We start from the raw sequence: 21,500 nt of genomic DNA, 5'->3' as shown, positions 1-21,500 counted from the left end.
TTTAGTGTAAAAAAAAATAATAATAATGAGTAGCGTTTTTGTTAATTTCATGCCCATGATCCTTCTGGTAACAAGTTTGTCAGCCTCGACCACAAAATTGGGACTGCGAAGTAATCTCAGGGTTCGGGTTTATTTATGAGATTTACTATATATACAGGTACTCGTGCATTTGGTTCGGTATTCTCTCTTTGCCTTTTGGCTTAGATCAAGTGTAGTATCTGTTCTTTTCAGTTTAATCGCTGAAATCACCTCACTGAGGTGTTTCCGATTAATCTTGTTTTTGGTTTGAGTTGGAAAGCCTCTGGCTTGCTATGCTTTCCGACACTGGTGTTCTTGCTATTGCACTACTGGCAAGCGACGCCGAATCTTCTTCTGTTGACAGATTTGTGACGCATGAATTTGACAACATTGGATGGTTTAGGATGTGAGGTTTGAAAATATTTAACTTCGTACATTGATAGTGTGTGGTGAAGATAATATTGTTATCGTTGAAAGTAAGCAGTTTATTTAAATTTTTTCAGTTGCTAAACCCACTGAAAGAGAGGTTGAAGACTTGCTGATGCTATGCGTATTGAACTTTTAACACAGTGGGAAAGGTAATTAAATAATTTTATCTTTAAAATTCAGTAAGTAGTTATTAGTGGTTGGGGGTTTTGAGAATAAAAGTGAGGTAAGTAGTTAATGCTGTAAGCAATTGTGAACTGTAGAGTTGTGTTGACATTAGCATTTTTTTTCATTAATGCTTGATGATATCCTAATTTGTGGATAATATAGAAAGCATTTGACTGTTTTATGGTAGTCTAGATAGTCAATTTTTAGTGAAATGACTGAAGTCAAAGCATGTGATATACTGTATCGCATTTGATTTTGTAAACTGAGTCTAGCAATGTGCAAGGTCTCCTTTGTTATGCTTATGAAGATGGGTGTACCAAATGATATTGCTTATTAAGGAGCGTAATCATTTGCGATATGATTCAAGGTTGCTCCACCAATTCTATCTTTATTGCCATCTTTGATTCTGGCGATAATTTTTCGCTTCCACATTGCCAGACTTATATAATGACCCCCGGTATGTCTGATTGGGTTATTATCCTATAGCCACCACCGCCTTAATGAACTGAGACACATTGTATACTACTTAAAGTGGATCTCTTAGTTACGTTTGATTTAATTTTTTTAAGGTATAAACATAGACAACACAATCCTTTAATACCCATCTTCAACGGTTTGAGTGATTCATTGCTGATTAGTAAGGGGTGTATCAATCTTCATCAGCATCTACTTGTTCAATAGGTTTCAGGATATCTTTCGTTTGTTTTTCTTAGTTCTTTCAAACTTTCTTTGTTTTTTTATTCGTTTCTAGTCGATTAAAAACTTTAAAAAAATGTCTTCTGCATCCATGTTCGGGAGTCTTAAAACCAATGCTGTGGACGAATCCCAGTTGAAGGCTAGAATTGGAGTTTTAGCTCTCCAAGGAGCATTTATTGAACACATTAATATAATGAATTCCATTGATGGAGTAATTTCTTTTCCTGTTAAAACTGCTAAGGATTGCGAAAATATTGATGGCTTAATTATCCCAGGAGGTGAGTCTACTACCATTGGCAAATTAATCAACATTGATGAGAAGCTTCGTGATCGTTTGGAGCACTTGGTTGATCAAGGACTTCCTATTTGGGGAACGTGTGCTGGTATGATTCTTCTGTCGAAAAAGTCTCGAGGTGGAAAGTTCCCAGATCCTTATTTGTTGCGCGCCATGGATATTGAAGTGACTCGTAATTATTTTGGACCTCAAACTATGTCTTTTACAACTGATATTACAGTTACAGAGTCAATGCAATTTGAAGCCACTGAACCTTTACATTCCTTTTCGGCCACTTTTATTCGTGCTCCAGTCGCTTCGACAATCCTGTCTGATGATATTAATGTTTTAGCTACTATTGTTCATGAAGGCAACAAAGAGATTGTTGCGGTTGAGCAAGGTCCCTTTTTAGGTACATCGTTTCACCCCGAGCTGACCGCCGATAATAGATGGCATGAATGGTGGGTAAAAGAGCGTGTTTTACCTTTAAAGGAGAAAAAGGATTAGTTTTTTAAATTCATGCCTATAGTTGCATGTTGTATAATCCCACAAAAAGAGTTGAGACAGGTAAATGCCTCACTTATTATTTTAGTCAGTCATTAAGTTTTAAATAATAAATCCTTTTAGATTAATTTTTTAGATTTTAAGTGTTAATTGTTATTTGCTTTCAATCTTTTCTAGGTTCATTTGCGCTGCATAAGTTGCTGTCATTTCCATTGCTAAAAGCATATAGTTTGAATACATTATCAGTTAATCAAATGTTTATAAAAAATGCGCATTATTTTGGGTAATATAGATACACATTCCATAGAAAATTTAACCGAAGATTAAATTTTAGTACACTGGAATTATTCAGTAAGTGATAAATCAAAAATCAAAATTAAGAAAAAATAAAAAACTCCGTTGCGGGGAGTCGAACCCCGACCGCGTCGGTGAAAGCGACGAATCCTAGCCGTTGGACCACAACGGATTCCATGTGCTCTTTACTACTTAGTATAATTTAATATAAAAATTAAAGAATTGTTTATGAATGTGAAATGATAAATTAAATTGTGTCAAATCAAAATGTTTTTTCCTCACATCATGCTGGCTAATGTAATTAAATTTAATAGTTAGCTTGAAGTGCTCGTTCTCTTCAATTTTCCTTCTTACTATCTTGAGGTAAAACTAATGAATGAATTAATAATTCAAATGATTTCTGTCCACAACATTTATCTGGTAATAAAATATATCAATTCTTTAAACAAATTGGTTTTATAAATTCAGTTTCGAGCTGGATTCTTTTTGCTTTGATTTAGATTATAAATGTATCTTTGGCTTACTGTTTACGATGCTAATTTAAAAATTGACTTGCTTTTTCACGAATGAAGAAGTTCAAAAAAGAAGACTGATTATAATTACTTATCTGAATTTTTAACAGTACAAATACATACTTATCGTTAACACGACCATAGTCAGTAGAAACCATGTATTTTAGCTGTAGAGTTAAATTCTCCTAATGTTACTTTCATGATCTGAAAAGTCAACCACAAAGTTTCCATTAACAATTCTCTAACCTTCCATTGTAAGATACGAGATTAGCTGGTTGCGATTAACGGGATTTTGACAAATATTTTGATAAGTGCAGAAAAAAACTGGTTGTTTTCTTAATGCCTTTTTCACTTCCATCATCACAAATATGCGATTTTTCAACGCTCACAAGTCAGCGGAAGATGGGAATTACTCAGAGACAACAAATGCAATAAGTTTAAAAAATGAAAGACAATCAAGGGATTTGTCTGTCAATAAACATGGTAGGAATTAATTACAACTGTGTGTATAAAGCAGTTGACGAACTAAAAATATTGGTCATTGACAACCTAAGCTAATGTATTTATTAGGGCGGATGCTTTTAACTGCTTTGTTGGAAAATTTTTGTCGTATGTCTAAGCTCTCGTTTCATGTGAACTACTTGCTTACTTATTAAAGAACTGTATGACAATAATCCTGCCAAGTCCAAACGACTTTTTGCTTTAATTTGCCATACTCTTCAAAAAATAGGTATTTTGGAAGAAGAATATATTGAAGAACTTGCAGCCGTTAGATCCAATTATCAGGATGCTTTACACCATTTGATTCTGCAAGCGCGTGAGGCAATCCGTCTCGACGATGCTGAAGAGCGACTTTTAGCACTACCCGATCCCACCAATGTATTTGAAAAATTTCCACAAGAAACTGCTCTTTCGAAATTCTCTGTAGATGGATTAAATGTAAGACAGTTCCGATTCCGTGATCTTACGCTTGAGAGTTGGTTACAGTCAAGAAACTCTCGTTACATAGAGGACTTTGAGGAGTATTCTTTACTAGGAAGAGGTGGATTTGGATCAGTATATCACGTACGAAATAAGATTGACGGTGCTGAATACGCAATGAAGAAAATTAATTCAACATTTCAGCAAATGTCTTATTCCAAAATATTTAGAGAAATCAAATGTCTAGCAAAAATGGATCATCCAAATGTTATGTAAGCATCATCAGAAGGACTTGTTTTCATCGCCTTCCTTTTATTATTTCTAACATCGGCTTAGTCGATACTTTTCGAGCTGGGTAGAAAGCACCACAGAAGCAACACAAATGCCGATAGTAATGTCTAAAAATTCTAGTAGAGTACTTGGAACCTCAAGCTATTGTGATGTCAACGGAATGGACTCCATAATTTTTGAACCAACAGAATCTTCTGCCCTTACAGACGATATACTATTTGCAGAAGATCCTGGCACCGAGTCGATCATTTCAACTTCCAGAAAATCTAGCTACTCAAGCACTACTGAATCTTCTAACTTTGAGAATTTAGAAAGCCCTCGTAATCTTCATGACTCTAATGTTTCTACTTTTAATAATACCACCATCTTGGATGACGACTATTCTAGTAGCATGCACATATCTAAAACTGGACCCACTCATTCTTTTATTATTTATATTCAAATGCAGCTTTGCTTTGATGATCTAGAGTCCTATCTAATAAGAAGAAACCATTTTCTTTCATTCCCACTATGTAAGGAACAAATACAACTGCATACGGATTTATTCCGAATGATAATTAATGGCGTTATGTACGTACATGAAGGTGTGAACTTGATCCATCGAGATATCAAACCCAGCAATATATTTCTTGCTAAATCTTTACCGGAGGACCGTGGGTCTGTTCCTTTAATTAGTTATAATGATAAAAACGATTTGAAAGAATACATTACTCCTAAGATTGGTGATTTTGGACTCGTTGTTGAAAATAAAAAAAACACAGAAACCGCACTTTCTTTTCTTGAACGAAACCACTTGCCTAATCTGCAAGATGAGACTCAGCATATAGGCACTGCAACTTACGCGGCTCCGGAATTGCTAGATGCTATGTCTTCTCAGCATAATAAATTTACAAAAAAAATCGATACATTCTCATTAGGAATGGTTTTGTTTGAGCTGTTGCACCCGTTTCAAACAAATATGGAACGTGCAACAAAACTTCAAGACCTTCGTCGAGGAAATCTTCCTGAAGAGTTCGTTGAGCAACATATTTGTGAGTCAAGTTTAATTTTATGGATGACAGCCAAAGACCCCACGAAGCGACCATCACTTCTGGAAGTTCTCAATTGTGGACTATTATTACCTAACCAAGTCTCAATGCCAAATATATCAAATATTGTATCAACAAACCACTTGGATGTTGAAACTCAAATGAAACTTATAATGGATGAAAATCAGCGACTGCGTGAACAAATTGCTGTTCTACGATCCAGGATTCAACATCTTGAAACCCGCTAAACTAAAAATCTTCACTTTTTAATACTTAAATTTCCAGTCAATTTGTTCAGTTTCCCGAAAGTATAGCATTATTTATATCTAACGCTTTTATGCCACAAGTAATAAAATAAAGCAAGGATACATTAAAGCTAATTTTGTTTGTAAAAGCTCCGATAAATTCCTTATTATTAAAACCATTCATATCTATACACCTAAATAATCCAAAATAAAAACGACAAAGTAAAAACTATTGAACAGAATCCCTTAAAAAAAGATAACATTCAAAACCTTTTTTTTTTTTTTACCAAGAATGTTGAACAGCAGGTATTTTTTCATTTTCACGTTCTTGCTCATACTCAATATGAATATGAGGAGCGCGCTTCTTCCTGGATTTCTTTGCATCGTCGGTCTTACGTTTCCTGATTTTTCCTTTGTTATCCTCATCCTCATCCTCATCGGATTCAGACTCTGAGCTTTCCTCCTCTTCAGACTCTGAAGTTTCCATGGACTGATCTGAGCCGAGCCAATCTTCCAAATCAGAGATTTCTTCTTCATCTTCATCATCACTAACAAATTCTAATTCAGCTTCTTCTCGTTCCTCCTCTTCCTCGCCTTCATCAATTAAACCCTCACGTGCGGCTAGTACCTTGTTCCATATTTCTTCATTAACATTCAAAGGTTGATCACCATAAACACCACTTTTAAGTCGCTTAACCAATTCTTTTTCAATATTTTTCTCTAATTTGGCGGCAATAAGTGCTTTTCTTTCACGAGAAGCTTCACGATGCGCTTGTTTAGGCTTAATGGGAATTAATGCTGGTTGGTGTTTTAATGCCAATCGTCTAGCCTTCAATAGGTACTGAGTGAGGCGGGTTAGTCTTTGCTTACAGCGGTGGATTTGACGACCAGGCCAATACAATAACTGTTGATCAATTTGCTCCAACGCTTTAGCGTAATTTTTTGATAACTTTATCCGTTGCCAAAGTTTCGATGGAAAATGCGCACGTTCTATAGTTTTCATGTAAAGATACAGCTTTCCATTATCCTCCCGTACTGTGGCATATCTGGAGTTAGCCAATGGACATGATTGTCTATTGCACAACCCAGTGACATTGTATTCATTTCTGCAAAAATTTTGTGCCTCCCCTCTAAAAATTGTGTTAGGTTATAATGTAATACTAAAAGTGCGAAATCAACTTACTTGATCCTATATGAACAAAATTCATGACCTACAACCTGCCAAATCACCTCGTCTTGCTGCATTTTCGAGTATGGCGCTTGGTAAAGAAAATCCAATTAACAAATTCAAGAATCAACCATATAACGAATTTTAAGAGAATGCGGTAAATATTATTAACGGGAAAAATTGTAAGTAATGTTGTGCAAATGCATGGATCAAGTAGACTGCAGATATCCAACATTAAATTACAGTTGTTTAGTTGTTTGGTGTAGCGTTCGTTTTTGGGATTAATCCTTCTTTAGTTTCGATGATTTATTAATAACCATTGATACTTTTCATTAACTATATTGGCTTGCTAATCTCCTAAAAATTCTTCAATTGCAATTTACGATCATTTATACTTGATTTTTAAACTGTTGATTGATTGATTAGATAATTGCTTCCGTATGTATAATTTTGCAATAAGCTAAGAAGCTTACTGCTTAATTTTGAAGTTAACTACCAAAGCAACTAATAACGTCAAATCTTCAGTCTTGTTTGAGATAATTAATCAATTTACTACTGTTAAACTAATGTTGGAAGATAAAAAAGCATGCGAATATTAAATCGAGTCTTTTTAAATACTTTTCAAGCATGCTTTAGAAGATTCGTTCATCAAATTCCTACTATATATGCATTATCAACTCCTCCCGGTACATCTGCTGTTGCAATTGTTCGTATTTCTGGCCCAAATGCATGCAAGGTAAGGCAAATGTCTATAAATCTAGAACAAACCGATCATTTACTAACAACTAATATTAGGTAGCAAAAACACTCGCAGGAAGTGTGCCAAAACCTCGTATAGCGTCCCTGAGGACGATCAAACACCCAGTGCGTTCTGAAGTCATTGACAAAGCATTGATGTTATATTTTAAAAAGCCTTCATCTTTTACAGGTGAAGATGTTGTTGAATTGCAATTACATGGAGGGACAGCTGTGGTGGATGTAACACTTGAAGCCATAAAGCAGTCAGGAATTCCGAATATTCGCTATGCTAAGCCAGGAGAATTTTCCGAAAGAGCATTTTATAACGGTCGTGCAGATTTGACGCAACTGGAAGGATTAATAGACGTTATCAATGCGCAGACAGCCGAACAACTTTACAGTGCAAATAAAGAAGCACATGGCTCCATTTATGATATTTGTTTTCGATGGAGAAAAAAGCTTATCGAATATCGTGCTTTTTTGGAAGCGTCAATTGATTTTTCAGAAGAACATGAACTGGACGATATTGAAACGATCAAGTTGTTTGAGGAATTGAATGAAATGAAAGATGAAATAGACGCTCATATAGAGGGAGGAAAATGTAAAGAAGTTCTGAGGAAAGGTATTAATGTGGCTATTCTTGGGCCTTCCAATGCTGGGAAGTCGAGTTTAATTAATTTACTAGCTAACCGCAGAATATCAATTGTAAGTCCTCAATCTGGAACGACAAGAGATGCTATCGAAGTACTAGTAGATATAAATGGATTTCCAGTATTGCTTTCTGATACAGCAGGACTCAGAAAAGGAGAAGACGTTCAGGAAATTGAGAAAATTGGTATTGAAATTGCGAAAGCCAGGGCGGAAGAATCCCAGTTAACACTTTTTGTTTTTCCCATAAACTACCATTCTTTTTCCGAATCTTTAAAACAGTCAGAAATTTTGGAAACCATTAAAGATTGCCTTCGTCAAAGAAAACCTATTCATTTTCTAATAAACAAAGTCGACTGCGTTTCGGATTACACAACTATGTTTAAGCCCATTAAAGCTTATCTTCAGAAAAATTTTTTGATTCCTGAAAATAGAATACATGCAGTTTCTTGCAAAACAAAAGAAGGACTTATTGATTTCTTGCAAGCTCTTTCCTCTACTTTCGAGTGTATGGTCAACCCTCTTACTAATAATAAAATTCAAGCAAATTTGGGTTGGAATGAACGTCAGCGTCAATGTTTATCAAGTTGTTCCAGCCATCTTTCTTTGGCCCTGCAAAAAAGCTCAGACATCGTAGTTGCTGCCGAAGAGGTGAAGCTAGCTACCGAAGACATAGGTCGAGTAACTGGGGCAGTCGACATGGAAAACGTTTTCTCTGTCATTTTCTCAAAATTCTGTGTTGGAAAGTAATGCATTTGTACAATTATGCAAGCTCGTTGACAAATGTTAAGCTGCAACTTAAAATCTCATCTTATTTATGAATTCGTTAGTTTATTTAGAGAAAAATGGACAGACAACATGGTATTATTGGTAAAAGTCTACATTTCTAAACGCGTTCAAAACTTCAAAATACAAAATATTGAATTATTTATTCATCAAATTTATTTGCTTTCACGTAATATGTGTATTTACAATTTAGCAGCTAATGAGTTTAGAATTAAGGAGGGCGTGTTAATACTCGTTCACTAATGGCTTGAGCTGAATTAACGACATCAGACGAACCTTTAGTAATGGTAGTCAAGGATACAACGATACATAGAAGAAGTGCGGCTTTCAATTTGCCATAGCCAAATCATCAAGATTATCAGTTTCATGGAAAAAAACAGTTCTGTCGATAGTTTAGACATCAGTTTACTTGCAAGGCCATTTCGAAATCCCAATTATAAAGCACAACCTAGGCGAAATCGGAATCTACGACAAATTATTCAAAATGACCCAGTACAAAATGAACCAAGCAAATTTTCTTACTCATCGATAGAAGCACCGCCTAGTGTCCTCCCTCAACCGAAATATTGCGATGTTACTGGATTACTGGCTATTTACACAGATCCCAAAACTAGATTAAGATATCACAATAAGGAAATTTATGGCTTGATTCGGGAGCTTCCATCTGGAGCTGATCAAGAGTATCTTAAACTTCGCTCATCGGATGTTGTTCTGAAGTAAAATTAATAGACTTAAAAATGAACGCTATACTTTACTATCGAACTCGCTCATTTTCTCCTGAAGTGCATTAGACCAGGTATGGGTTACGAACGAATATTATACTTGCTACAGTACATAATAATAAAGATATTTTTTTATAGTCTAAAATGAAAATATTCTTGGACGTCGACGTCGCCGTGGACAGATACTAGGAGCCGACATAATAAATAAGGTGTGAACTTCATTGATAGTAGGAGTAAATATACAGCAACTAAAGTTGAGAAATAACTTGATCCAAAGCATTGCTACATTTAAGAGCTCCGCGTAATGCATTATGAGCAGCAATGGTCGTAGAAACTACCATACCAGAACCGTCCTTTTTTTCTTTAGCTATTTGCAACACACAACTACCTCGTGAGTACTGGTTTGTGATAGATAATGGCTTTCCAAATTCTAAATGTTTAGCCAATTCATTAGCATGTAGACAAGCATCCGTAAGCTGAACCAAGGTTGTCCTATCTGTAGATTCTGGAAAACAAAGCACCTCCTCTAAGTTTTGATCAGCAACGTATAAAACAGTTTTTTCCTTTCTTCATTTTTCATTAGTATGGTTGTAATTTACTTTACTGAGAACTTACGATGCTAACTCGGACAATTGCTGTGAAACTGACATTTTCGACTCGATTTATTTACTTTTGATGCCTCGCACTATTTTTCTTACTGAATTAGGCCAAAATTCTTCTTCCAACAAATTAAAAAACAAAACAAAACAAAACGACTGTCTGTGCGGTAAGCTGAGGGTTTCTGATGTATCGCAAAGATTGCGTCTAATACTCCTCTGTTCAAGTTACGTGTACTGCGCACATATGGTTATGGTACTGACAGGGTGATATTACGAACTGCTGTAAGTCCTTAAAACTACATAAAGAGAGTATGCTATGCCTCGTTATATATACGAGCAAAGTTTTTGACGGTTTCATTAAAATCACTTATATTATATTATTTCTGCCAGCATCCTTTTGTTACGTTTGGTCGACCCGTGATTAGAGATAAACCCAATTGTTAAAAATATACATAAAACCTCTGTAATAGAATATTTATTATATTTGGCGATCCCGGTGCATAAATTCCCACTGCATACAATGATATGCCGATTATATAATAGAACAAGTTAACAAAACGATATTTGGTCCTTTCATATATCCTCATATGGAATTGCACTAACTTGCGTAGTAAATAGCTGTGGATATTTACACTGAAAGTACGAGTTGTATTGACTGTGGAATTTCTAGTATTTAATGTCAAAACAAAGTTGAGTGCAAGGATAGGTAGGAGGCATTATTGCGGAATTTTGATTATAAACACGTTCAAAAAACCCCTGGAGCCATGTCAGTTACAAATGCCAATAAACTTCGTTCTTCCGCATTCCTGTCAACGAACATTTGGCAGTCCACACGGAAACGAAAAAGCAGTCCAATTTTTTATGAACAAATTAGCAGGTAGTTTTAAGAAATTAAAGAAATAGAGAATGACTACAAACTGATAATTATTAAGCGGACAACGTGGAGTTCTCATGGTACATCGTAGCCTAAAAACTAAGGATGTTACTTGAAAGCTCACTGCTACTTTAAGGTAGATGCTTTAACAATATGCCTACTCTCATTCCACCGCAACAGTGCTATCGGTTTAATAAAAAAACCAAATTGAAAGCAATCTTTGCGCCATAAATCTATAAAAATGTCTATGTTTGGAATCGGAAAGAATAATCAGACCATTAATCCTCAGAACATTGCTATGGCTGAGCAAGAGGTTGAGATGATGTCTGATATCTTTAATAGGTATGCTTAATAGAGAAGCTAAGGATTGATATTTACAGCCGTCTATTTTTACGTTTCAAAATTCATCGTGAATTTAAGTATTCGAAGGGTTGTCAAAAAGTTACAAAGTCTCAGTACATACCTTGAAAGTAGTGCTGTACTCGTTTAAGTCAATTGTACTGCATACCTAGCTTTTTTAAAAACTATGGTACTTTGGTAGACTAATTTTTGGCAACGTAATATTATTCCAATTTTACATAAGTATTTGTTTACTTCTTTAATACATTTACATTGTTTTATCTTATGAAAAGACCAATCCGACGAATTTCTAAAAATTTTTCTACAAAAGTCGCTAACATTCCTTTCTAGACTTGTAATGACCTGTCATAAAAAGTGCATATCTCCTAAATACTATGAAGCCGATTTAACGAAAGGAGAAAGCGTGTGTATTGACCGTTGTGTATCGAAATACTTTGAAGCAAATCAGAGTCTTTCACAGCACATGCAAAAGCGTGGTCAAGAAAATCCAACACCATGAGCCCTTTGATTATCAACACATCTACCATTGTAGTATAAAATGGGTCATGTCCGATCCTATGTTACGGATGGAATGCTTTAAAAATTTCTCTACGACTTTTGGGATTCTCATTATACAATAAATAAAATTAATTTATAGTATTATTTTGAATAATGGAATGAAACCTGTGCGCACATCCGTGATATGGTGGTTCATACAGAAATAATTTCGTTCTTTTTTATTTGATGTCGTGTTAAACCATTTACGATACTCTATAATCTATGGAATGATCAACTTCTCTCTTCTTTTTCAAACGAAGCAATACTAATTATTAACTCTTTCATGACACTCTTTCTATCGTATTTCAAACGAAAGTTCCACCAAGCCCTCAAGTTTTCCCATCTGTAATTGTTGCTATTATTATTAATCACCCGTTCTCAAACTGAAACCTTTTACTATTCAACCCATGATTTAGCAGTCATTTGTTTTAGCCGAAAATTACTCATTACGCTATCGTTTTCTAGACTCTAGGAGATGTAAATAACTTATGTTTTAGGAAATAGTGTCCCGCTATTAGCCCCCACGGAAGCTGTCGTTTTTGTGAACTTCTTGGAAGAGATGCCTCATGCAGCGCCTCCTTGAGACTTTTGCAATTGTAAATCTCTTGTGCATTACCTTCTATAACGATATAAAGTACACACTGTACTGCAGCATTACTCACAAGCATTTGTGTTCTTCGAAGATTTCTTTCCGAACCTAGTCGGAGCTGCGTTCCACCTTGTTCCGTGCCTGCGTTAAGTGTTTCACGGAAAGTAAAGGCACGCTATACGCCTGACGGCTGATTTCAATAGACAAGAGATATGTCTGCGGATATAGTACCGTTGAGCGCAGTGAACGAAAGTCGTTTGGTAGTCGATATGCAGCAATTGCTATAGTTGAATACATAAATAGTAATTCTAAGTTTGTAAAAAATAGAAATAAAATTGTAAGATTAACGACATTGTATATTTGTTTAATGGTTTGTTCGACCGATCGTCATGACATAAAGTGGAAGCGCTCAGCTCATCAAACTTACCGGGAACCACTTCGACTCCAAGTTTGAATTGCATTTTATTTTTTACCCTTTTGGTTTCTTTACATTTTTTTCTAAGTTTGATATCAATTAATCGGAAAGCACTTTGAAAAACTACTGATTCATCATATCAGAAGCATACTTTAATTTCCTTAATACCACCTAAGGCGCTCGAAATTGTGAAATCTCGTTTCATTAAAAAGAAAAGAAGCTTTAGGTACTAAAATTACCATAATTGAACGCTGACTAGTCTTGGCGAATCCTTTTTCATCATCATTATTCTCAACTACGATTTCATGTTAATACTTGTTGGGCTTCTTCGATTCGAAAACGGGAAATTTGATTCTAACAATCATTCTTTATCGATTCATTGATTCTTTTTTTTCTTTTTTTACCTTCCTCTTCTAGATTTTTTTCTACTTTTTGTAAGTTCATAACACTTCGAACACAATTTCATATTCGTTGCATCTCCCTTATATAAGCTTTACCCTTCCAAAAGTTTTTTTCCCGAGCTTTACCCGACATTGATTTATTTGATTTAACTAATTTATATATATAATATTCATAACATATATATATATATATATATATATATATACATTACTAATTCTTTTGGTGTCCTTCGTTAGTGAGTGAAGCAGTCGTTGCTAAACTCTTACGAGATTTTGAAGAATCATCCAATTTTTTGCCGCTATTTATGCAATAATAGGTCTCAATTCAAAGCCGTAGAAATACTTTTCCTCAAGTATTTTTGTTTAACTTATTACTTTGACCGGTACAATCAACCAGTGGAGACAAGCGACATTTACTTTATTTCATTTGGGTTGTTTCTATTTCTATTCTTTTTTTACTGTTATATCCTTCTTTGTGCTTTTTGGTTTGCTCCAAGTATCAGTAAAACTTCGTTACACTCCTTTTTTGTGCTACATCATTTGTAAATCTTTACACTTTCGCTTACCTGTGAAAACTGTGTTTCCATTTTGTGATGTTTACTGCTGTAAATTCCAATCCAAACGCATCTGAGAGCATTTCGGGAAATTCTGCATTCAATTTCCCGTCAGCACCTGTATCTTCTTTGGATACGAATAATTATGGTCAACGTCGGCCCAGTCTTTTGTCTGGCACATCACCAACTTCTTCATTCTTCAATTCCTCTATGATCAGTTCTAACTATACTTTCCCACACGGATCAAACAAACAAGCTTCCTTAGAGTCACCTGTTTCCTACTCTAACCCGATCCCGTCTTTAACTTGGCTTTCACTTGACGGGGATTCTCCCGATTCACTGGTATCTACGCCTACTGCCCCTTCGGCTAATCATCATGGTAATCCCTTCCCTAATGGTAAACAAAGTATAAAGGCGATGCCAAGTCTTGTTAATTTGCAAGAAGATTCTGTTATCTCGAAGTTTCCTAACTCACTGGAGGTCCCTTTTCGTAAGCGTTCCGAATCAACTAGCTCTTCTTTATCTGGCCTACATTCCGATTTGCGTCCTTTGAAGACAGAACTTTATGGTCAGTTGAACTCTGAGTGCGGCGCCCGATTTCCACAAACCCTAAAATCCCCATTGACGCCCATTGGTGGTGATTCTGCTCGTACAGTTTCTGCTAGCACAGCAAGAACATCTGATAAGTTTTTCCCTCGCCATACGCGCGCACATTCTGATTTTTGGATCCCAGCTACAAGTAAACCTTCAAGACATGCTTCACATTCATCAATAGGCGATTTAACTACTATTACCCAATCTTCTATTTCAAGTGGCTCAGGATCTTTTAAACCGTCTTGGGATGGCTCATTCGACTCAAGTTTGATGGCTCATCAAAGTTATGGAACTTCTCCTGCATTTGCTAATGGTAATTCACCTACTTTGAAGAATGATTCGTCATTTTTTGGATCAGCCTCTGTACGTCCTACTGTTTCTCCTATTGGTACTTCATTTAGACAAAGTTTGCCTGATATATCTGCCTTTGGTATTCCAAAAACCGAAACCAATCCTTCTGAAGTAGTTGCTCCTGGGACTATTCCTATAAGTGTATTACCAACTTCCAATTTTTCGGCAGCCACTCCAGCTAACCCTTCGTTAATTAATCAAAATGGACAGGAATTTTTGCAACAATCCAGAGTTCTGTACTTATTTCATGCAAATAAGCAGAGACATTTCGAGTTATCTGATATCCTTGGAAATGTAGTTTTGTTCAGTACCGATCAACATGGCTCAAGATTTATTCAACAAAAGCTTGCGACGGCCACTGAAGAAGAAAGGGAAGCAGTTTTTCAAGAGATTGCGTCTACTAGCTGTTTGCAATTAATGATGGATATCTTTGGTAATTATGTGGTGCAAAAGTACTTCGAATTTGGTAACGAGAAGCAGAAACAAATATTATTGTCGCAGATTAAAGGTCATGTTTTTTCCTTATCTTTGCAAATGTATGGTTGCCGAGTTGTTCAAAAAGCTATTGAATATATTTCTCCTGAGCACCAAGTTCAACTTATTCAGGAATTAGATGGTCACGTCCTAGATTGTGTATGTGACCAGAATGGAAATCATGTTATTCAAAAAGCTATCGAATGCATTGATACTGGACACTTACAGTTCATTCTTAGAGCTTTGCGCCCACAAATTCATGTCCTTTCCGCCCATCCATACGGTTGTCGAGTTATACAGCGTGCCATTGAGCATTGTCATAGTGAGCGTAAATTAATTATAGAAGAACTGCTACCTCACATTTTGAAATTAACTCAAGACCAATATGGAAATTACGTTGTTCAACATATATTGAGAACCGGAAGCGAGAGCGACAAAAAGTACATTTTTGATCTTATGATAGATCATTTGCTATTTTTAAGTTGTCATAAGTTTGCATCTAATGTTGTAGAAAGGTGTATTTCTTACATTTCCGACGTTGATCGACGTCGAATTTTGAACAAAATCATCTCTGAGAAGGCTGAAAAGTAAGTATCCTCTTTTATTTGCAACTCCAAGAATGTATCTAACTAATTTCGTTAAGTTGTAGTATTTTGATGTTAATGATGAAGGATAAATATGCGAACTATGTGATTCAAAAATTACTTGATGCCTCTCCAGAGGAGGAAAGGGATCTTCTTATTTCTTACATATATCCTCATATATCTGTTCTTAAAAAATTTACCTATGGGAAGCATTTGATAATGTGTAAGTGGTTTATTCAATTTTTTTTTTCGTTACTAATTATTATGATAGCGGTGGAACGTTTCCGTCAAAAATCCATTTCCGCAGTTCCCAAGCTGGCCAGCAAGGAATGCAAGTAACCATATAATATGATGAATGTGGATTTTGCCTTGCTTCGCCGGCTTAAAGTGGTACAAAACTCTTCCGTTAGAAGTTGTACATAAACCTTTTTTTTTAATGTGTTTGTTTTTTCATGTACTTTATGACACTTTCCGCATCTCATCAGCGGGGCACGAAATGAACCGAAATGTTAAACGTGATGCTCTTTATTCCATTATGATATTGTTATTATTGTTATCATTTTTATGATTATATTCACTATATATGGAGACGAACAGCAGCACTTATTATTTAAGATAAGCCAAATTTACCTTTTGAATGAAAAAATATTAATTTAAAATTTTATATAAGCATATACTAAAAAACAAAATTATTTGAAAATTTTAATTTAAACGTGAGCTATCACTAAAACATTAGTACTAGCTATCTAAAACGAGCAAAGGAAAGCTTGATAGGTCAAAAATAGTAAGTAAGAGGTTTAAGCAATTAATTTGCCAGTCTCTTCCGATTCAAGGTGAGAGGCATCTCCGAACGTATGAATATGACCGGTCCCATGCTCAGTCACCTCAATCTCAGTAATGCTGGTATTAAAGGTTATGATTTTGCTTTCGAGTTTCGATTTGTCAAAAGTGAAACCCTTTTCCTCCATAAAATGAGTTCGCAAAACATTGATAACACCTCCATGGCAAAGGACAATAACACATTTTTTCTTGCCTTGTAAAGGGACGACATATTCATCCCAAAACTTCAATAGACGACTAGTAAGATGAGACAAACCCTCTCCATAATGATCTGGATGGTTGGCATTCAACAGTTTTTTGGCTTCTACAACGTTCATGCCTATTTCATTAGAATTTTTTATATTAGAAAAGTACTTGTTTATACAAAATTCATACCTTCAAGATCACCATAGACTCGCTTTTTAGACAATATTAGCATGACATAAATATATCTAAAAACGTACCTCGCGAATTAAATCAGTATACACTATCGGAACCTCAGGTTTAAGCTCAAGATAAGGGGCGATTGTCTAATTTTTTTGTTAAAATAATAAAAAGAATTAGCACTCACCTCCCGGCATCGCTTCATAGAGCTACAGAATATCTGATCAATATCAAGGGGAAGTAAACGTTGAGCTAAAAGCTTCGCTTGTAAACGTCCCGTTTCATTCAAGTTTGTATCTACAGAACCTTGCTGCAATTAAGATGGTAAGTAAATTGATATCATCATAGTTGATCATCCGTCTAGAAATGAAAATTGAGTATGCTAAACAAACACTCTCTGTATGATGTGACAAGCTTTAAACATATGCTCAGAAAAACAATCACTTATAGGTATTAAAACTTACTAAGATACCGCGTTTGTTCTGGTCGGTTTGACCATGTCGAATCAAGAACACCTTCATAGTCAGATTAGAGAACAATGATACACTATTTTCAATCGATGTTAGTTAAGAATGATGAGATTGTAATTGTAAAGGCCTGTAGACGAACATTCTGAAGTTGGAATCGTAACAATTTCACTATGAATTCGTTCTAAAAATCATTGGAAGTTGAACGATAGCTAATGTTCTACCAATAGAAAAATCCAATACAATCAATTTGTGTTTGCATTTGGAGACTTTTACGATCGTCCACATCCTTAGTTAATTTTACCTTGCTAATGATAGTAGTGGTAGTCGTTGGATGTTATGCGCATCTGACTTGCTAGACATACATAGCGAGCATTTAAAAACAATAGCTTGCGTTCCTATTAATGGAAAGCTTTGAGAATAAAGGTTTTCTTGACATAGAAGAAGGTATCCAATGGATTAAAAAAAATTCTGAAAATCTCAGCTCTTCGAAGAAAACTATTTTAGCTAGACTGCAGCAATTTCACAAACTTTGCTCCGAAGTAGGTCTAAATCAACATTCCATCAGTTCACTTTTAGATGTTATATTGTCAAAAAAAACACATTTTGATAAAAATCACGTACAGTTGCTAATTAAGTGCTTATATCCCAATGAGTTAATTTCACAAACAATTGCAATCCGAATTATCAGCTCTTTGGATCCGCATGGGCTACGTTGTTCTTATGCTATACAGGCAAAATTACTTAATTGGTTAATTCACGTGTACGAGTTTCTAGACGGGAACAACTTGTTATGTCGATATTATGGAGTTTTATTTCATTTCCTAGATTTTTTAACTCTTCGTCCCTACATTTCTAACCTGCTAGTTCTACTGACGAAACATTATCATGTTAAGAGTTTTCGCATTCATCAGTTACTAGCTTTATATCAAAAACCAGGAAATACAGCTGATCCATATTTACTTGCATTAATTTTGACCTATAAGCAGCATTTTCCTGATGTTATTGTTGGGTCATATACTTATCGAAAACATGGTTCTGTTAGATTGGATTCAGAATGGATTGCTGCTACCAAAGCTATTTTAAATCGCCAATCTGAAGATGTTCCGCTAGAAACTTGGTCCTCTGAAAAAAGGAAAAGACAATCTTCTCTTATACCAGATTTAATTACCATGAAAAATACTAGCTCGTCATATTCGCTTGAAGAACTAACATCTGTACAACAAATGGGCTTGGTTTATGAGAAAATAGTATTTCCTAGCAGAATTGCGGCCGTTCTTAAAAGCAAATTGTTTTTAATTTTCCTGTTTTTAAAAAATAAAAATGTTTATTATAGCAGACTGGATGAATGGCTTCACATAACATTGAATTATGGTCTTGCATTAAGGTCCGGATCAAACAATCAAGAAGAAGAAGTCTTACATCTCCTTTATAAATACCTTTTATTCAGCCCCAAGTTTCCAAAATCCTTACTTCAATATGTAATTACGTTTTTTTCAAAACCAAACATAACCGAAGAAAACTATAATCTACTGACCTTATTAGTTACGCACATTCCTATTACCACTGACTCCTCATATTTCAATTCACTACTGAAAGAATTTGAACAATTTATTTTACAGAAAAATGCTGAATTTTGCTCAAAGCATTTAAACATCTTATGGTTATGGCTTTTTCGAATGTTAAACTTACGAATTGCTTCCATGGGAAACAACCACACTTTGCTTGAAAAATGTCTTCTAATAACCAACCATGCTACATTTTTAGTGTCTCATTTCTCTTGGGACGTTTCTCTTGCATACCAGCTTTCACGATTATTTCAACTGTACTATAAAATCTTAACTAAAATAAGAAAACAGATTGAACCAAATATTCCTCCTAAAGAATTAATCTATGTTTTATTTTTTCAGCCCAGTGCTTTCTACATAAATTCAATGGTCGGATTGCTGCTTTTAACTAAGAATTATCAAGAAAGACTTATGGACTCCCGTATAGATGCAATATCAAAATTTACTCATTCCTATCTCAAGAGTCTTTCAGAAATTATTCTTCTTAAAGAAAAGCGTGCCATTTTGAGCTTTTTGCAGCTATGGGAACCTTTTAAATCAGATTATAGCCAATTCTTACCTATTGCAACCCGTATAGCGAATGATCATCCATATGCGCAGAGAGTCTTTTCATTAACATGTGCACCTCAATTTTTTTCCTACATCAATGGTTATCAAATCTATCTGCAACAAACAAATCCTGCCACTGGGTCTATTCCTTTGAAGCCCATTCAAGAAGAAACATTTGGAGCATTTCAAAGCAACTTACACCTGTCTGATTCATGGGAAGATTTTCAGAAAAACTTTATTATTTATTTGAAAAAGAAAGGATATCTTGCTATTTCTGATTTTCTACTTTCAACATTAAATCGTTAGTTTGTTTACAGTTAACATTTATTTACCTATTGGTTGCTATAGCAACTTAATAAGTTTTCCAAACATCTACTTACTACTCAGCATACTAGTGTAGCCAATTCAAGATTTGGCATGGCTTCCTCATTCCCGGCTTTACAATTCAAAGTCGTAGCTCGTTGCTCTACCACAAGAGCTCGCGTGACTGATATCCAACTTCCCCATGGACTGGTAGAATCCCCTGTATTTATGCCAGTTGGAACACGTAAGTTATTTGATTTTTAAAAGATTATAGACCTTTTAACAAATTGTAATTTAGAGGCTTCACTAAAGGGTGTACTTCCTGAACAATTGGATGCTTTAGGCTGCAAAATTATGCTTAACAACACGTACCATTTGGGATTGAAGCCAGGTCAAGAGGTATTAGATACTGTGGGCGGTGCGCATCGCTTTCAGTCATGGAACAAAAATATATTGACGGATAGTGGTGGTTTTCAGATGGTATCTTTACTTAAACTAGCCACTATCACGGAGGATGGAGTTACGTTTTTGTCTCCAAGAGATGGTACTCCAATGCTCCTTACGCCTGAGCATTCTATTTCTCTACAAAACAGTATTGGCTCAGACATTATGATGCAATTAGACGATGTTGTTCATACACTGACTGAAAGCAAGAGAATGGAAGAAGCTATGTATCGTTCAATTCGCTGGCTAGACCGATGTATACAAGCGCATAAGCGCCCGGAAACCCAAAACTTGTTTTGTATTATTCAAGGTGGTTTGGACAAACGACTTCGAGAAATTTGTTGTCGTGAAATGGTCAAAAGAAATACTCCAGGGATTGCTGTTGGTGGATTATCTGGTGGTGAAGAAAAACACGCTTTCTGCGAGACGTAAGATGGTTTTTTACCTTTTTCTAATCTAACAATATTTTAGAGTTTATACTTGTACTTCTATACTTCCCGATAACAAGCCAAGATATCTAATGGGTGTCGGATATGCAGAAGATTTGGTAGTATGCGTCGCCCTTGGGATGGACATGTTTGACTGTGTTTATCCTACCAGAACGGCTAGGTTCGGTAATGCTTTGACACGCAAAGGTGTAATAAACTTAAGGAACCAAAAGTTTAGGAATGATATTGGACCTCTTGAAGAAGGTTGTTCCTGCCCTTGTTGTAAAACAGAACTTGAAGGTGGATGGGGAATTACTCGTGCTTATTTCAATAGTTTAGTCTCGAAGGAAACCGTCGGTGCCAACCTCATGACAATTCATAATGTCCATTTCCAGCTCCAACTTATGCGAGATATGCGGGAGTCCATTATAAAGGACGAGTTCCCTTCATTTGTCAAAAACTTTTTCCATGAATGGAACCATGGTGATAAGTCCAATTATCCTAGTTGGGCTGTTGATGCATTACGTATGGTAAATATTGATTTATTGGCATAGTTTTGTGAATTTTTTTAAAAAAATGGCTGTTTTGTGTTTTCTAAGGACCGGGTTTTTGGTATAATTTTAGCAATTAAAAACCATTTCGTATAATATATATATATATATATTTTTAATTATTTTAAATTAAGTTAACCTCTTTTATTGAATTTCGTAAAATATTTAGTTTGAGTTTGTTTCGGATTGTAACTATCTAGTAAGACAAAAAGCCAA

At 35.3% G+C, this 21,500-nt stretch overlaps 11 protein-coding genes, 13 long non-coding RNA genes and 2 other non-coding genes across 26 annotated transcripts; 12 read left to right on the top strand and 14 right to left on the bottom strand.

Annotated features, from left to right (window-relative positions):
- Positions 1 to 178: 178 nt before the first annotated feature.
- Positions 179 to 365, top strand: snu2. Its single transcript, NR_197161.1, has one exon. It is a non-coding gene; the product is annotated as a small nuclear RNA U2 (small nuclear RNA).
- A 724-nt stretch (positions 366 to 1,089) lies between these two features.
- Positions 1,090 to 2,368, top strand: sno1 (glutamine aminotransferase subunit). Its single transcript, NM_001018544.3, has one exon. It carries the CDS (start codon positions 1,385 to 1,387, stop codon positions 2,087 to 2,089), a length of 705 nt encoding a protein of 234 aa, NP_593147.1. The 5' UTR covers positions 1,090 to 1,384; the 3' UTR covers positions 2,090 to 2,368.
- Positions 2,369 to 2,480: 112 nt separating this feature from the next.
- Positions 2,481 to 2,552, bottom strand: SPOM_SPATRNAGLU.02. The gene has a single exon. It is a non-coding gene; the product is annotated as a tRNA-Glu (tRNA).
- Positions 2,553 to 2,759: 207 nt separating this feature from the next.
- SPOM_SPNCRNA.2422 lies at positions 2,760 to 4,022 on the bottom strand. Its single transcript, NR_191790.1, has one exon. It is a non-coding gene; the product is annotated as a non-coding RNA (long non-coding RNA).
- On the top strand, positions 3,125 to 5,456 carry hri2 (eIF2 alpha kinase Hri2). Its single transcript, NM_001018543.3, has 4 exons — positions 3,125 to 3,375; positions 3,463 to 3,501; positions 3,551 to 4,085; positions 4,150 to 5,456. The coding sequence occupies exons 1-4, from the start codon at positions 3,261 to 3,263 to the stop codon at positions 5,378 to 5,380; spliced, it is 1,920 nt and encodes a 639-aa protein (NP_593146.1). The 5' UTR covers positions 3,125 to 3,260; the 3' UTR covers positions 5,381 to 5,456.
- SPOM_SPNCRNA.2421 lies at positions 4,212 to 5,337 on the bottom strand. The gene has a single exon (NR_191789.1). It is a non-coding gene; the product is annotated as a non-coding RNA (long non-coding RNA).
- mak16 (nuclear HMG-like acidic protein Mak16) lies at positions 5,410 to 6,642 on the bottom strand. Its single transcript, NM_001018542.3, has 2 exons — positions 6,561 to 6,642; positions 5,410 to 6,507 (listed from the first exon to the last, which is right to left on the bottom strand). Exons 1-2 carry the CDS (start codon positions 6,620 to 6,622, stop codon positions 5,661 to 5,663), a joined length of 909 nt encoding a protein of 302 aa, NP_593145.1. The 5' UTR covers positions 6,623 to 6,642; the 3' UTR covers positions 5,410 to 5,660.
- A 125-nt stretch (positions 6,643 to 6,767) lies between these two features.
- Positions 6,768 to 8,823, top strand: mss1 (GTPase mss1). The gene is made up of 2 exons (NM_001018541.3): positions 6,768 to 7,281; positions 7,341 to 8,823. Exons 1-2 carry the CDS (start codon positions 7,132 to 7,134, stop codon positions 8,679 to 8,681), a joined length of 1,491 nt encoding a protein of 496 aa, NP_593144.1. The 5' UTR covers positions 6,768 to 7,131; the 3' UTR covers positions 8,682 to 8,823.
- SPOM_SPNCRNA.700 lies at positions 7,175 to 8,707 on the bottom strand. The gene has a single exon (NR_151069.1). It is a non-coding gene; the product is annotated as a non-coding RNA (long non-coding RNA).
- Positions 8,824 to 8,921: 98 nt separating the features above from the next.
- On the top strand, positions 8,922 to 9,615 carry ies6 (Ino80 complex subunit Ies6). The gene has a single exon (NM_001018540.2). The coding sequence runs from the start codon at positions 9,084 to 9,086 to the stop codon at positions 9,435 to 9,437; it is 354 nt and encodes a 117-aa protein (NP_593143.1). The 5' UTR covers positions 8,922 to 9,083; the 3' UTR covers positions 9,438 to 9,615.
- On the bottom strand, positions 8,930 to 9,552 carry SPOM_SPNCRNA.2420. Its single transcript, NR_191788.1, has one exon. It is a non-coding gene; the product is annotated as a non-coding RNA (long non-coding RNA).
- A 72-nt stretch (positions 9,616 to 9,687) lies between the features above and the next one.
- lam3 (Ragulator complex subunit Lam3) lies at positions 9,688 to 10,089 on the bottom strand (the record flags this gene model as incomplete). The annotated part of the gene is made up of 2 exons (NM_001355994.1): positions 9,688 to 10,006; positions 10,055 to 10,089. 2 exons carry the CDS (start codon positions 10,087 to 10,089, stop codon positions 9,688 to 9,690), a joined length of 354 nt encoding a protein of 117 aa, NP_001343100.1.
- Positions 10,000 to 10,613, top strand: SPOM_SPNCRNA.2419. The gene has a single exon (NR_191787.1). It is a non-coding gene; the product is annotated as a non-coding RNA (long non-coding RNA).
- SPOM_SPNCRNA.699 lies at positions 10,370 to 11,020 on the bottom strand. Its single transcript, NR_151067.1, has one exon. It is a non-coding gene; the product is annotated as a non-coding RNA (long non-coding RNA).
- Positions 11,021 to 11,082: 62 nt separating this feature from the next.
- Positions 11,083 to 11,859, top strand: tim10 (Tim9-Tim10 complex subunit Tim10). Its single transcript, NM_001018539.3, has 2 exons — positions 11,083 to 11,254; positions 11,603 to 11,859. Exons 1-2 carry the CDS (start codon positions 11,154 to 11,156, stop codon positions 11,769 to 11,771), a joined length of 270 nt encoding a protein of 89 aa, NP_593142.1. The 5' UTR covers positions 11,083 to 11,153; the 3' UTR covers positions 11,772 to 11,859.
- SPOM_SPNCRNA.698 lies at positions 11,793 to 12,843 on the top strand. The gene has a single exon (NR_151066.1). It is a non-coding gene; the product is annotated as a non-coding RNA, possible alternative UTR (long non-coding RNA).
- Positions 11,929 to 12,724, bottom strand: SPOM_SPNCRNA.2418. The gene has a single exon (NR_191786.1). It is a non-coding gene; the product is annotated as a non-coding RNA (long non-coding RNA).
- Positions 12,827 to 16,470, top strand: puf3 (pumilio family RNA-binding protein Puf3). Its single transcript, NM_001018537.4, has 3 exons — positions 12,827 to 15,774; positions 15,831 to 15,994; positions 16,043 to 16,470. Exons 1-3 carry the CDS (start codon positions 13,808 to 13,810, stop codon positions 16,108 to 16,110), a joined length of 2,199 nt encoding a protein of 732 aa, NP_593141.2. The 5' UTR covers positions 12,827 to 13,807; the 3' UTR covers positions 16,111 to 16,470.
- SPOM_SPNCRNA.2417 lies at positions 13,056 to 13,279 on the bottom strand. Its single transcript, NR_191785.1, has one exon. It is a non-coding gene; the product is annotated as a non-coding RNA (long non-coding RNA).
- SPOM_SPNCRNA.2416 lies at positions 13,973 to 14,484 on the bottom strand. The gene has a single exon (NR_191784.1). It is a non-coding gene; the product is annotated as a non-coding RNA (long non-coding RNA).
- SPOM_SPNCRNA.2415 lies at positions 15,237 to 15,519 on the bottom strand. Its single transcript, NR_191783.1, has one exon. It is a non-coding gene; the product is annotated as a non-coding RNA (long non-coding RNA).
- Positions 16,400 to 17,793, bottom strand: SPOM_SPAC1687.21 (fructose-2,6-bisphosphatase). Its single transcript, NM_001355993.1, has 6 exons — positions 17,746 to 17,793; positions 17,439 to 17,520; positions 17,162 to 17,284; positions 17,055 to 17,120; positions 16,987 to 17,008; positions 16,400 to 16,930 (listed from the first exon to the last, which is right to left on the bottom strand). The coding sequence occupies exons 2-6, from the start codon at positions 17,493 to 17,495 to the stop codon at positions 16,569 to 16,571; spliced, it is 630 nt and encodes a 209-aa protein (NP_001342788.1). The 5' UTR covers positions 17,496 to 17,520; positions 17,746 to 17,793; the 3' UTR covers positions 16,400 to 16,568.
- On the top strand, positions 16,526 to 17,612 carry SPOM_SPNCRNA.2414. Its single transcript, NR_191782.1, has one exon. It is a non-coding gene; the product is annotated as a non-coding RNA (long non-coding RNA).
- On the top strand, positions 17,791 to 19,965 carry mis6 (centromere connector protein mis6). Its single transcript, NM_001018535.2, has one exon. The coding sequence runs from the start codon at positions 17,846 to 17,848 to the stop codon at positions 19,862 to 19,864; it is 2,019 nt and encodes a 672-aa protein (NP_593139.1). The 5' UTR covers positions 17,791 to 17,845; the 3' UTR covers positions 19,865 to 19,965.
- SPOM_SPNCRNA.697 lies at positions 19,823 to 21,345 on the bottom strand. Its single transcript, NR_151065.1, has one exon. It is a non-coding gene; the product is annotated as a non-coding RNA (long non-coding RNA).
- Positions 19,966 to 21,424, top strand: qtr1 (queuine tRNA-ribosyltransferase). The gene is made up of 3 exons (NM_001018534.3): positions 19,966 to 20,105; positions 20,160 to 20,733; positions 20,777 to 21,424. Exons 1-3 carry the CDS (start codon positions 19,976 to 19,978, stop codon positions 21,285 to 21,287), a joined length of 1,215 nt encoding a protein of 404 aa, NP_593138.1. The 5' UTR covers positions 19,966 to 19,975; the 3' UTR covers positions 21,288 to 21,424.
- The last annotated feature ends 76 nt before the right edge of the window (positions 21,425 to 21,500 follow it).

This window comes from Schizosaccharomyces pombe (genome assembly GCF_000002945.2).
Source record: "Schizosaccharomyces pombe strain 972h- genome assembly, chromosome: I".
NCBI classification, from domain to species: Eukaryota; Fungi; Ascomycota; class Schizosaccharomycetes; order Schizosaccharomycetales; family Schizosaccharomycetaceae; genus Schizosaccharomyces; species Schizosaccharomyces pombe.
The sequence above is the reverse complement of the archived record's forward strand: the minus strand, read 5'-3'. Positions and strand labels throughout refer to the sequence as shown.

Bases quoted from the DNA above. Each gene is read 5' to 3' on its own strand.
- mak16 (NM_001018542.3), bottom strand. From the start codon at position 6,622: ATGCAGCAAGACGAGGTGATTTGGCAGGTTGTAGGTCATGAATTTTGT. The intron at 6,508-6,560 runs GTAAGTTGATTT...CACAATTTTTAG, and splicing joins TTTTGTTCATATAGGATCAA to AGGGGAGGCACAAAATTTTT.
- ies6 (NM_001018540.2), top strand. From the start codon at position 9,084: ATGGAAAAAAACAGTTCTGTCGATAGTTTAGACATCAGTTTACTTGCA.
- tim10 (NM_001018539.3), top strand. From the start codon at position 11,154: ATGTCTATGTTTGGAATCGGAAAGAATAATCAGACCATTAATCCTCAG. The intron at 11,255-11,602 runs GTATGCTTAATA...ATTCCTTTCTAG, and splicing joins ATGTCTGATATCTTTAATAG to ACTTGTAATGACCTGTCATA.
- hri2 (NM_001018543.3), top strand. From the start codon at position 3,261: ATGCGATTTTTCAACGCTCACAAGTCAGCGGAAGATGGGAATTACTCA. The intron at 3,376-3,462 runs GTAGGAATTAAT...TGTATTTATTAG, and splicing joins TTTGTCTGTCAATAAACATG to GGCGGATGCTTTTAACTGCT. The intron at 3,502-3,550 runs GTATGTCTAAGC...TACTTATTAAAG, and splicing joins TTTGTTGGAAAATTTTTGTC to AACTGTATGACAATAATCCT.
- puf3 (NM_001018537.4), top strand. From the start codon at position 13,808: ATGTTTACTGCTGTAAATTCCAATCCAAACGCATCTGAGAGCATTTCG. The intron at 15,775-15,830 runs GTAAGTATCCTC...AATTTCGTTAAG, and splicing joins ATCTCTGAGAAGGCTGAAAA to TTGTAGTATTTTGATGTTAA. The intron at 15,995-16,042 runs GTAAGTGGTTTA...TTATTATGATAG, and splicing joins TGGGAAGCATTTGATAATGT to CGGTGGAACGTTTCCGTCAA.
- sno1 (NM_001018544.3), top strand. From the start codon at position 1,385: ATGTCTTCTGCATCCATGTTCGGGAGTCTTAAAACCAATGCTGTGGAC.
- SPOM_SPAC1687.21 (NM_001355993.1), bottom strand. From the start codon at position 17,495: ATGAAGGTGTTCTTGATTCGACATGGTCAAACCGACCAGAACAAACGC. The intron at 17,285-17,438 runs GTAAGTTTTAAT...TCTTAATTGCAG, and splicing joins AGAACAAACGCGGTATCTTA to CAAGGTTCTGTAGATACAAA. The intron at 17,009-17,054 runs GTACGTTTTTAG...TTGTCTAAAAAG, and splicing joins ATACTGATTTAATTCGCGAG to CGAGTCTATGGTGATCTTGA.
- mss1 (NM_001018541.3), top strand. From the start codon at position 7,132: ATGCGAATATTAAATCGAGTCTTTTTAAATACTTTTCAAGCATGCTTT. The intron at 7,282-7,340 runs GTAAGGCAAATG...AACTAATATTAG, and splicing joins CTGGCCCAAATGCATGCAAG to GTAGCAAAAACACTCGCAGG.
- mis6 (NM_001018535.2), top strand. From the start codon at position 17,846: ATGGAAAGCTTTGAGAATAAAGGTTTTCTTGACATAGAAGAAGGTATC.
- qtr1 (NM_001018534.3), top strand. From the start codon at position 19,976: ATGGCTTCCTCATTCCCGGCTTTACAATTCAAAGTCGTAGCTCGTTGC. The intron at 20,106-20,159 runs GTAAGTTATTTG...ATTGTAATTTAG, and splicing joins ATTTATGCCAGTTGGAACAC to AGGCTTCACTAAAGGGTGTA. The intron at 20,734-20,776 runs GTAAGATGGTTT...ACAATATTTTAG, and splicing joins AAACACGCTTTCTGCGAGAC to AGTTTATACTTGTACTTCTA.